At 51.2% G+C, this 11,987-nt stretch overlaps 1 protein-coding gene across 1 annotated transcript; it reads left to right on the top strand.

Moving 5' to 3' along the window:
- Positions 1–8,144: 8,144 nt before the first annotated feature.
- LOC123186706 (PI-PLC X domain-containing protein At5g67130-like) lies at positions 8,145–11,110 on the top strand. Its single transcript, XM_044598422.1, has 7 exons — positions 8,145–8,492; positions 8,590–8,727; positions 8,841–8,939; positions 9,051–9,351; positions 9,452–9,675; positions 9,765–9,851; positions 9,953–11,110. Exons 1-7 carry the CDS (start codon positions 8,265–8,267, stop codon positions 10,667–10,669), a joined length of 1,794 nt encoding a protein of 597 aa, XP_044454357.1. The 5' UTR covers positions 8,145–8,264; the 3' UTR covers positions 10,670–11,110.
- The last annotated feature ends 877 nt before the right edge of the window (positions 11,111–11,987 follow it).

Raw genomic sequence — 11,987 nt, 5'->3', positions numbered from 1 at the left:
CATACCGAGGGGGTGCATCGATGTATGTGGATCGATCACGTGTACGTGTTTCTTCTTCCTATGTGACATGACACTCATGATGAGAGGAGTAGACGCGCAAAAGGTGTATAGGAACAGAAAGAAAGATACTAGGTGTTTGAAATGGATACGTGCACAAAAGGTACTATACAGAAACACGCTCGATCGATCGAAGGGTGACCGATCGATGTGGACCTGCAAGAAAGGTGACTCACTCACTGGCTCTACTACTAGTAGTACTGTACCGTGTGTATAGTATCGTCGTACGTGGAATAAATAAATAAAGCGAGGTGAGGAGAAGGATGCGTCGCAAAAGGACGAGCTCGCCCGGCTGGCCGGCCGGCAGGTATCCGGCAGCCAGCGAGTGGCCTCCCTCACTCCCTCCTTCGCTTGCTGACAGCAGGATGAGGGGGAGCCACCCACCTTGGTTTTATAAAACCAACTCCACCGCGTGACCCTATTCTGTCCTGCCCCGTTCGTTTGAGATAAAAGGGACAAACCAAACGGTCCACCGCGCGGGAGCAAACGGAATTTTGTCCATTTTCTGTCCTCTTTCGACCCATTCCCGGTCCAAGTTTACGTCGATTTTTGGGTGAAACGAACAACGCGGATGGGCGGGAGGCGCGCGCTTGTCCTCCCCTGGCCCGCCTGTCGGTGCCACAAAGCAACCCCCTCCCCCTCCCCGTGCCCCATTTGGCGGCATTTCCCCCAAAACGTCCCACGTCCCTCCCACCGCCCCCTCCCTCCCCCATCCATGGCCGACGCCCAGCCGAATTCCGTCGGTCTGGCCGTCGACCCGCCCGAAAAGGTGAAGAAGAAGGCGGCCAAGGCGTCAAGGAAGCCGAAATCGGAGTGCACGCCGGAGGAGATCGCCAAGTTGGACGCAGAATCGCGAAGAGAAGGAACCGGAGGACGGTCGTCAAGGTCAATGCCGCGGCGGCCAAGTTCACCGCCGAGCGCGATGCGATGGAGGCCACTCGGTGCAAGGTCGCGGTCGACGAGAAGGAGGACATCGTCAACAAAGCGCACGCCCTCCTCATGGTTGGCATGTGCCGTCCGACCGGTTTCCCTGCAGCGGCCGTCGGCCCGGCGATCACCGGCTCGTCGGTCGCCCGGCCTCCCAACTGCCAGTCGCCGACGTCCCGGACCACGCCTATGTCGCCCGGCTTCCCCCCGCCAAGGCACGACGCCCAGACCCGTTTCTCGGGGTCGCCGTACGTTGTCATGATCATGCCGTCCACCCCGCGCCCCTTGGCCGTCATCGACCTCAACATCACGCCTGGGTCCAGCAGCGGCGGCCGCCAGTCCGTAGAGATGCAAAGGAAGCAAGCACGGCCACCATTTACGGGCACCATGCCCCCCCCCCCCCCGCGTCTTGTTCGACGGAATGCAAATCCCAACGCCACCGGTCGACAACCCCTTCTACAACCAGTTCATGGAGGATGTGATCTTCGAGGGTGGGCATGGCCATGCCTACGATCCCGAAGAGACCCAAAGTCAGGATGGCCGCGCCCCATACGTTGCCGATGAAGAGGCCGACGACCGTGCTGACTACGACAATGGTGACTCGTATGAAGACGATGACATCTATTGCGAAGGTGATGGTGATGAAGAAGAAGGCAATGACATTGATATTGGTGGCGAACCATTGTTCATCGACGAGCTCACCCAAAGAGCGGAAGCACAAAAGAGGAGGAAGAGCATTCGCACACGTTCATATGCACAAGATGAGGACAAATTAATTTGCCAATGTTGGATGGATATTAGGCAAGATCCGAAGACCGGCGCGCAACAAAAGGGCCTTATTTTTTGGACGAGAGTCCACAAAACATTCCATGAAAGGGATATGTTTGAGCCCTACCAAATTACAAGCAACCATGGCATCACTATTGGAAATATGCCCTAGAGGCAATAATAAAATGGTTATTATTATATTTCCTTGTTCATGATAATTGTCTATTGTTCATGCTATAATTGTGTTATCCGGAAATTGTAATACATGTGTGAATACATAGACCACAACATGTCCCTAGTGAGCCTCTAGTTGACTAGCTCGTTGATCAATAGATGGTTACGGTTTCCTGACCAAGGACATTGGATGTCATTGATAACGGGATCACATCATTAGGAGAATGATGTGATGGGCAAGACCCAATCCTAAGCATAGCGCAAGATCGTGTAGTTCGTTTGCTAAAGCTTTTCTAATGTCAAGTATCTTTTCCTTAGACCATGAGATTGTGCAACTCCCGGATACTGTAGGAATACTTTGGGTGTGCCAAATGTCACAACATAACTGGGTGACTATAAAGGTGCACTACAGGTATCTTTGAAAGTGTCTGTTGGGTTGGCACGAATCGAGATTGGGATTTGTCACTCCGTATGACGGAGAGGTATCTCTGGGCCCACTCGGTAAGACATCATCGTAATGAGCTCAATGTGACTAAGGGTTGGTCACGGGATGATGTGTTACGCAACGAGTAAAGTGACTTGTCGGTAACGAGATTGAATAATGTATTGGGATACCGATGATCGAATCTCGGGCAACTAACGTACCGATTGACAAAGGGAATTGTATACGGGATTGCTTGAATCCTCGACATCGTGGTTCATCCGATGAGATCATCGTGGAACATGTGGGAGCCAACATGGGTATCCAGATCCCGCTGTTGGTTATTGGCCGGAGAGTTGTCTCGGTCATGTCTGCATTGTTCCCGAACCCGTAGGGACTACACACTTAAGGTTCAATGACGCTAGGGTTATTAGGAAGATTTGTATGTGATTACCGAATGTTGTTCGGAGTCCCGGATGAGATCCCGGACGTCACGAGGAGTTCCGGAATAGTCCGGAGGTGAAGATTTATATATGGGAGGTCATCATACGGTCACCGGAAATATTCGGGGGTATACCGGTATTGTACCGGGACCACCGAAGGGGTTCCGGGGGTCCACCGTGAGGGTCCACCTGCCCCGGAGGGCCTTATGGGCTGTAGGTGGAAGGGAACCAGCCCCTAGTGGGCTGGGCGCCATTCCCCCCTAGGGCCCATGCACCTAGGGTTTGGGGGGAACCCTAAAGGGGGCGCCCCCCCCCCCTTTGCTTGGGGGGCAAGCCCCCTCCCCCTTGGCCGCCACCCCCCTCTAGATCTCATCTAGAGGGGCCGGCCCCCTTCCCCCCTTCTCCCTATAAATAGAGGGGCGAGGGGAGGGCTGCAGCAACACATCCAAGGCGCAGCCCCTCCCCTCCCCAACACCTCTCCTCCTCCGCGTGAGCTTGGAGAATCCCTGCCGGAGAACTGCCACTCCATCACCACCACGCCGTCGTGCTGCAGTTGGAGCCTTCTTCCTCAACCTCTCCCTCCTCCTTGCTGGATCAAGGCGCGGGAGACGTCACCGGGCTACACGTGTGTTGAATGCGGAGGCGCTGTTGTTCGGTGCTTAGATCGGATTCGGCCGCGATCTGAATCGCTACGTGTATGATACGTCTCCGTCGTATCTACTTTTCCAAACACTTTTGCCCTTGTTTTGGACTCTAACTTGTATGATTTGAATGGAACTAACCCGGACTGACGCTGTTTTCAGCAGAATTGCCATGGTGTTGTTTTATGTGCAGAAAACAAATATTCTCAGAATGGCCTGAAACTCCACGGAACATCTTAGAAAAAATAATAAAAAAACATCGCCAAAGATGAAGACCAGGGGGCCCACACCCTTCTCACGAGGGTGGGGCGCCCCCCTAGGGCGCGCCCCCTACCTCGTGGGCCCCCTGGATGCCCTCCGACGCCAACTCCAACTCTATATATTTGCTTTCGGAGAGAAAATATCGGAGAGAAGAAATCATTGCGTTTTATGATACGGAGCCGCCGCAAGCCCTAAAACCTCTCGGGAGGGCTGATCTGGAGTCCGTTCGGGGCTCAGGAGAGGGGGATTCGTCGCCGTCGTCATCATCAACCATCCTCCATCACCAATTTCATGATGCTCACCACCGTGCGTGAGTAATTCCATCGTAGGCTTGCTGGACGGTGATGGGTTGGATGAGATTTTTATCATGTAATCGAGTTAGTTTTGTTAGGGTTTGATCCCTAGTATCCACTATGTTCTGAGATTGATGTTGCTATGACTTTGCTATGCTTAATGCTTGTCACTAGGGCCCGAGTGCCATGATTTTAGGTCTGAACCTATTATGTTTTCATGAATATATGTGAGTTCTTGATCCTATCTTGCAAGTCTATAGTCACCTACTATGTGTTATGATCCGGCAACCCCGAAGTGACAATAATCGGGACCACTCCCGGTGATGACCATAGTTTGAGGAGTTCATGTATTCACTATGTGCTAATGCTTTGTTCCGGTTCTCTATTAAAAGGAGGCCTTAATATCCCTTAGTTTCCAATAGGACCCCGCTTCCACGGGAAGGTAGGACAAAAGATGTCATGCAAGTTCTTTTCCATAAGCACATATGACTATATACGGAATACATGCCTACATTACATTGATGAATTGGAGCTAGTTCTGTGTCATCCTATGTTATGATTGTTACATGATGAACCGCATCCGGCATAATTATCCATCACTGATCCGGTGCCTACGAGCTTTCCATATACTGGTTTACGCTTATTTTACTTTCCTGCTGCTGCTGTTACAATCACTACGAAATACCAAAAACATTACTTTTGCTGTCTATACTTTTGTTACCGCTACCACCACTATCATATTACTTTGCTACTAAACACTTTGCTGCAGATACTAAGTTTCCAGGTGTGGTTGAATTGACAACTCAGCTGCTAATACTTGACAATATTCTTTGGCTCCCCTTGTGTCGAATCAATAAATTTGGGTTGAATACTCTACCCTCGAAAGCTGTTGCGATCCCCTATACTTGTGGGTTATCAAGACTAATTTCTGGTGCCGTTGCCGGGGAGCATAGCTCTATTCTTTGAGTCACTTGGGATTTATATCTGCTGGACACTATGAAGAACTTGAGAGATCCAAAAACCAAGATCTATCCCTCAACTATGAGGGGAGGTAAGGAACTGCCATCTAGCTCTGCACTTGATTCACCTTCTGTTATGAGTAAGTTTGCGACACCTACACCTGCTTCTGCTATTCGTTTTGATATGTCGCATGTTATTGATGATGCCACTTCTGCTATGCATGATACTTAAGATGAAACTGCTTCTATGTCTGATACTACTGTGCCCCTTGGTGAATTTCTTGATGAACAAATTGCTAGGGCTAGAGAAAAAGAAATTATTGAATCTGAATACGATGATGATAGTGATGATGAAAATATGCCTGTTATCCCTGAGGGCTATCTTTTTGATATGGAATCTTCTGCCGCTATTTTCGCTTGCAAAGATAGATATGAGCTTAAGAGGTTATTAGTTAAATGGAACAAAGAATCACTTAGAGATAAAATGAAACCCGACCCTGCTTTTGCTACTTCACCTATATGTGTTCCTGATAAGGATTATGAATTCTCTGTTGATCCTGATATAATTACTTTGGTTGAATCTGATCCATTTTATGGCTATGAATCTGAAACTATTGTGGCACATCTTACTAAGTTAAATGATATAGCTGCCCTGTTTACTAATGATGAGAGATTGCGTTACTTTTATATACTCAAAATATTTCCATTCTCATTAAAGGGTGATGCTAAGATATGGTTTAATTCTCTTGATCCTGGTTGTGTGCGTAATCTCCAGGATATGATTTATTACTTCTCTGCTAAATATTTCCCTGCTCATAAGAAACAAGCTGCTTTGAGGGAAATATACAACTTCGTGCAAATTAAAGAAGAGAGTCTCCCACAAGCTTGGGGGAGGCTTCTCAAGTTACTTAATGCTTTGCCTGACCATCCTCTTAAGAAACCTGAAATACTTGATATCTTTTATCAAAGGCAGCTCAACATCGAGGCCGCGAATGTCTCGGCCAGGCAGCGACAACCCGACATCGAGGCCACCAATGCCGCAACCAAAGCAAAGGAGGTCGCCCTTGCGATCATGAGCATGGACTTAACCAAGATGAGCGAGAAGAGAAGAAGCTGGTTCGAGGCCAGGCAGAAGGAGATGTTCGACGCCGACGGCCTGAACTAGGTCGTCCGATCGGCTGTGGCCGTTCTTTTTGGAGGCTGGCATGGGTGCCGCCCACTCGCTGGGCCGCTGGCTGTGTGCCGGTGAGAAATACATTCATTTTGGAGGCTGGCTGTGTTGTCGACTGCTGGCTATGTTGCCGGCGAACAAAACTATTCATATTGGAGGCTGGCTGTGTTGCCGGCCGCTGGCTGTGTTGCCGGCGAGGACGTGTAGGCCGCTGGCTCTGTTGCCAGCGTGACTAGGGCTGCTGGCGTGAACTAGGCCGCTGGTATTTGAAACGTTGATCTCTTTTTAATATGGAGGCGAACAAGAGGGAGCTAAAGGATGCGGCCGCACGCTGGACGCACGGTCACCGCATCCTAGAACAGACCCGAATACGACCCCATTGCCTTACCCAAAGGGACAAAATCCGGCCAAACCGGACGTCTGTTTGGGATCGCGCGGTGAAGTTGGCCTAAGGGCATGTATAATGGAAAATTATTTTAATAAATATGTGTTGATTTTTCTCTTCAATGCAAGCTACTACTAGTTGGCCTCATCAAAAAATAGAAAGTGACTCTCACTTCACATGTATCTCTTCTCTTCTTTTCAATTTTTCCGACTTGATGCACCAAACCATACATTTTGTCTCTAAGCACCCGCCTCCTGAAGAGAATCCCGCTTCCCCATTCGAACCTATTTTTTCTGTCATCCGATCCTACATGGCATATGAGGCATCACCCTGAGGCTATGTATTGGCTATGCCCTAACTGAGGGAATACTTACTTTTGCTGTGCTGCATCATCTTTTTCTCTCCAAGGAATTATCAACGCAGATACAAGCAATTAGAAAGAATTTCTGGCGCCGTTGCCTGGGAGACATCATCACCATCTATCAAGTACCTACACATAAATTTTCATCTCCTTGCAATGACTCTATTTGCCATTTGCCTCTCATTTTCACCCACTCCCCCCCCCCTCGCACACACTTGTAAAAAGTTTTACAAAAATATATACAAAAATTCGTTCGCCCTTTCGTGTTTGCTTCTTTGCTTGCTTTGAACGTATCACCATGAGTGATTTTGGTATGGCAGAAACAGATTATGGTAGAACTTCTAAAATTGAACGTTGCACTAATATGGTTGCTAAAACTTTTTTGTTTTGGGACAAAGGAATGTTATAGAAAAAACTGCCATTCAAGAATTCTTTAATTGCGTTGGAACTTTGACTTGTAATGATGCTCCTCTACTTAAAAGAACTAAAACTTACGCGGAAGCTATTTTAGTATTTGTTCTTAAATTTAAGAAAAGCTTTATTCGTACTCATCCTACCTTGCAAAGATACAAGCAATCAATCAAAAGGGGATGCATGGATGGATGGGTGTGGATCGATCACGTGTACGCGTTTCTTCTCCCTCTGAGTGTGAGACATGACACGCGTGAGTGGAGTAGACACGCAAAAGGAGCATGCACAAAGGTAGTATAGGAACAGAAAGAAAGATGGGAGTTGGATTGGATACGTGCGTACAGCTCGATCGATCGATGTGGACCTGAAAATGAAAGGTGACTCACTCACTGGCTGTACTGGCGTGTGTATAGTAGGAGGAGTAGTAGTACGTGTACGTGGAATAATAAGTAAAATAAATCGAGGAGAGGAGAAGGACGCGTCGCAAAAGGACGAGGTGGCCTCCCTCCTTGCTGACAGCCAGTGGCCTCCCACCCACCCACCCACCCACCAGCAATCCAGCATGCATGCATGCCCGCCGCACATGATGCCCACTCGCCGCTGTTTTATTTTCTTCTGTCTCGTGTCCGGTCGCTCTCTCTGCCGCTGCACCTGCACATGCCGGCGCACGAATTAGCACAACGATGAGGCCAGCCTGACCGGACGTACGCACGTACCACGGTACCAAACCAACCGGTGAACAGCATGCATACGCGTACCAACATAAGCTGCCAGCCGCTGCAATTCCCGGCATGCCCGTCCGTCCGTGCGCGCGTGCGTGCCCCCGGCCTCCGCGCGCGCCCCGCCCGCGCACATTCTTAATTCGTCCCCTGACCACGCCGGCCCGACGCTACGTCCGTCCCGACGACCCCTCCCCTTCCTCCCTCCCTCTCCGTCTCTCTCTCTCTCTTTCCATCGGCCGGCCCCACAGCGAGCGAGCGAGCGAGCGAACGATGGCCGCCGTCGCCGTCGGCATGGCTCGCCGCAGCAGCCTCCTCCTTGTCCTGATTGTCGCCTTCGTCGCCGGGACGGCCTCGGGGTCCGCGCTGGTGGGCGACAAGTGCGCGGCGGGCTCGCAGTCGCCGTGCGGCGACGGGATGCGCTGCGCCTCCTGCTCCCCGCTCGTCGGGGCCGGTGCCGCCGTGTGCTCCCGGATCACGCCCATCGACCCCAAGACCCACGTACGTACCCATGCGCGCGTTTCCTTGCTTCGTTCGTAAATGTAGGTTCCGCGGCGTTCCGCTGCTCCGACTTCCGTAACGTGCGTGTGCGTTGCAGGGCACGGGGCTGCCGTTCAACAAGTACTCGTGGCTCACCACGCACAACTCCTTCGCCATGGCCGGCACCACCACCCCCTCCGGCTCGCCCGTCCTCTCCATGCCCAACCAGGAGGACACCGTCGCCGACCAGCTCAAGGTACCTACCCACCTACACCTTCTTCTCTTTGAATGAATTCCACAAAAAGGTGTGGAATTCCATCTCAAGATTCATTGACGATTGCTCTCAACGTGGACGATGCATGGATGCAGAACGGCGTGAGGGGGCTGATGCTGGACACGTACGACTACAACAACGACCTCTGGCTCTGCCACTCCTTCAGCGGCAAATGCTACGAGGTCACCGCATTCGTACGTGCGCACGCCGCCTACTACCCTACCTCTCATCCAACGTCTCACCGCCATCTAATCTAATCACCATGCACGCACGTACGTGCCGCTTCTGCTTCTGCATGCATGCAGCAACGGGCGTCCAAGGTGTTCAAGGAGGTGGAGGGCTTCCTCAACGCCAACCCGGACGAGGTGGTCACGCTCTTCGTCGAGGAGTACACCGCCGCGGGCGCCCTCGGCAAGGCCCTCTCCGCCGCCGGCCTCACCAAGTACGTCTTCCCGCCGGCCAGCATGCCCAAGGACGGCGCCGACTGGCCGCTGCTCAAGGACATGATCGCCCAGAACCACCGCCTCCTCGTCTTCACCTCCAAGCAGGGCCGCGAGGGCTCCGACGGCGCCGCCTTCGAGTGGGACTACGTTGTCGAGACGCAATGTACGTCACCTCTCTCCTTCTTCTTCTCGAATCTCGATGGATCGCCATGGATCATTTCTTCCTGTGGTGTAAAGAGAAAATAAAATAAATGTGCGTGCAGACGGGGGCGATGGGCTGGTGGTGGGCGCATGCCCTAAGCGGGCCGAGTCGAAACCCATGGACTCCAAGGGGCAGTCCCTTGTGCTGCTCAACTTCTTCACCACCAACCCCAGCCAGAGCTGGGCCTGCGTCAACAACTCCGCGCCGCTCATCACCAAGCTCAGGGCCTGCTACGACGCCTCCGCCAAGCGATGGCCCAACTACATCGCCGTCGACTTCTACATGGTAGTAAAAAAAAACCTACACTAGTTTACTTTTTGGCTTTTGCACATGCGTTCTCATTAATTGTGATTCTGATGGCATGCTACGTGCAGAGGAGCAGCGGCGGCGGCGCCCCCCTGGCAACCGACGTGGCCAACGGGCGCCTCCAGTGCGGCTGCGACAGCATCGCCTACTGCAAGGTATCCATCCACGCCTAAGCCACATGTTTGTACGAGGTTCGTTGCAAATGTGGGTGCGCACATTTTAGTCTTGTACCGACTAACATATGTTTAAATTGCAGGCAAACGCCTCATTTGGAACATGCGCACTGCCGTCGTCAACCCTCTCCCCGCCCCCCTCGTCACCGCCGTCACCCTCCCCAGCTTCGCCTTCCTCCTCACCGAAATCATTGGCATTGGCTTCGTCACCGTCTTCAAAACGATCCATGGCCCCGTCTTCGTCGCCCTCTGCAGCTCCAGCTCGGTCACGGCCGTGGTCTTCGTCGGCGGCATTGTCCTTGTTTTCTTTCATGGATTCGACCGTGGACCCTTCTCTATCCACATCTGTAGCTTTGTCACCTTCCTTGACCCCGTCTTCATGGCCCTCTCTGGGTACTGCTAAGCCTTCGATCCTCTCCCCACTATCGTCGCCCTCTGCTTCCTCCCCGTCATCGTCACCGTCGAAGAAGTCTCCAAAGAAGAAGTCTCCAAAGAGCACGATCAATGTGATGTCAGTGGATGAACTCAATCCAGAGAGTACAACAACAGATGAAGGGGCAACACCTAAACCATCTTCGAACAGTACACCAAATCAAGGGATGGCGCCGAAAGCATCTCCGAACGGTACTCCAGACACCGGGGCACCACAGAGAACGCTTCCAAAGAGCATAGCAGAACCGCCGACACCCACGACACATCCCGAGGCGGACAACACCTCCAGCGCAGCGATCCGGCCCAAGACCCCTCGCCGGAGCTCCCTCATCGGGACCGCGTTGCTCGTGCTGATCTCATTGTCTTGAAGCATGGTCACCCAAGACTCCGTCGGAGGTGAACGACTGTGCTGGATACGGAGCCGACCTCAGATCTGTAGATGCACTTCTCAGCCCGCTACTTGTACAATGACGGCGTATAGTCAAGCTGATAGTTTTTCAATCTTTTCCATGGTACTGATGCCATCAACATGTCTCTTGCATCATCGGTGGGTAGCCATGCACAAATAGTTAGAGTTACTTCGATTCTCTCTATCTTTTCTATTGTCAGATCAGGGATGTATAAACTGAACTAAGTGTGGTGAGTTTTTCTTTCTGTTGGTGGGATTATACTATGAGCTTTCCAAAGTAGCATCAAGTCTAAAAACTGAGGGTGTGTTTGGTAGCAGTTCTCATCCTAGCATGGATGTTACCCTTTGAGACATGTTGACTGCGGATGTGCTGAATACATGCAACTGCAGTTGTTTGGTAGCCTTGTATGTGCTGAGACATGTTGAGCCAAGACTTTATTTGGGAGTCTGCATCTGATTAAGCATGCTTTGCCGAGATTACATTTGGTAGTTTGTATCTAACGTAGTCTGCATCAATGGAGTTTTTCGTGCCACTACAACATTTGGATTATATGTAAGCATCACTAGCATAAGCATGACCATTTGTTCATAACCATCACAACCGTAACCATATGTGCATAACCATCACAAGCATACGCCGCATACGCATGTGGTCCTTACTAATTTTCATTCAACATTAATTTCTAGCATTCATTACTAAATTGGGACATGGCAACCCACATATTTCAAAATCCGTGGAAAAGGACAATGGTACGATAGGGGAGGGATCTAGAGGGAGATGGGAGGTAGGATGAGGGAGGCTAGATGAGGAGGAACAAGAGGGGGCATTGACGATGGCGAGTTGCTTCGGCGGCAAGTAGGGGTGGCGGTGACTAAGGCCTTTGGGGACGGAAGATGGTGGAGGAGCAACTCGTCAGAGTTTAGTCGCTAGAGAAGTCTTCCATCGAGGACCAAAGGTGGCGACGTCATGGTCGCTTGGTAGAGAAACAAGAGGAGAGAACAGTTCGCTCCGGGGAAGATGTTGGCGAGCGAACGACTCTTCGGGGCCGTTTCTTAATTAGCACCAGGAGCGCTGGTTATTAGTATCCTCGCAATTTGGCGCACACCCCCGTTAATCCTTGGGCTCGACCCATTTTCTCTCTTCCGAATTGCGGCGCGCACGCCATATCTCTTGTTTGGTTTGTGTAGTTTTTCTCTCACTAGTTTTGTGAACTTTCTAGAAGGTTCCACCAATTTTTTCTGGGGCGGTTTCCCTTTGGTTTTTTCCCGGACGAATT

Source organism: Triticum aestivum, chromosome 2A (genome assembly GCF_018294505.1).
Source record: "Triticum aestivum cultivar Chinese Spring chromosome 2A, IWGSC CS RefSeq v2.1, whole genome shotgun sequence".
Classification (NCBI taxonomy): domain Eukaryota; kingdom Viridiplantae; phylum Streptophyta; class Magnoliopsida; order Poales; family Poaceae; genus Triticum; species Triticum aestivum.
The sequence above is the reverse complement of the archived record's forward strand: the minus strand, read 5'-3'. Positions and strand labels throughout refer to the sequence as shown.

Bases quoted from the DNA above. Each gene is read 5' to 3' on its own strand.
- LOC123186706 (XM_044598422.1), top strand. From the start codon at position 8,265: ATGGCCGCCGTCGCCGTCGGCATGGCTCGCCGCAGCAGCCTCCTCCTT. The intron at 8,493-8,589 runs GTACGTACCCAT...TGTGCGTTGCAG, and splicing joins CCATCGACCCCAAGACCCAC to GGCACGGGGCTGCCGTTCAA. The intron at 9,352-9,451 runs GTACGTCACCTC...ATGTGCGTGCAG, and splicing joins CTACGTTGTCGAGACGCAAT to ACGGGGGCGATGGGCTGGTG.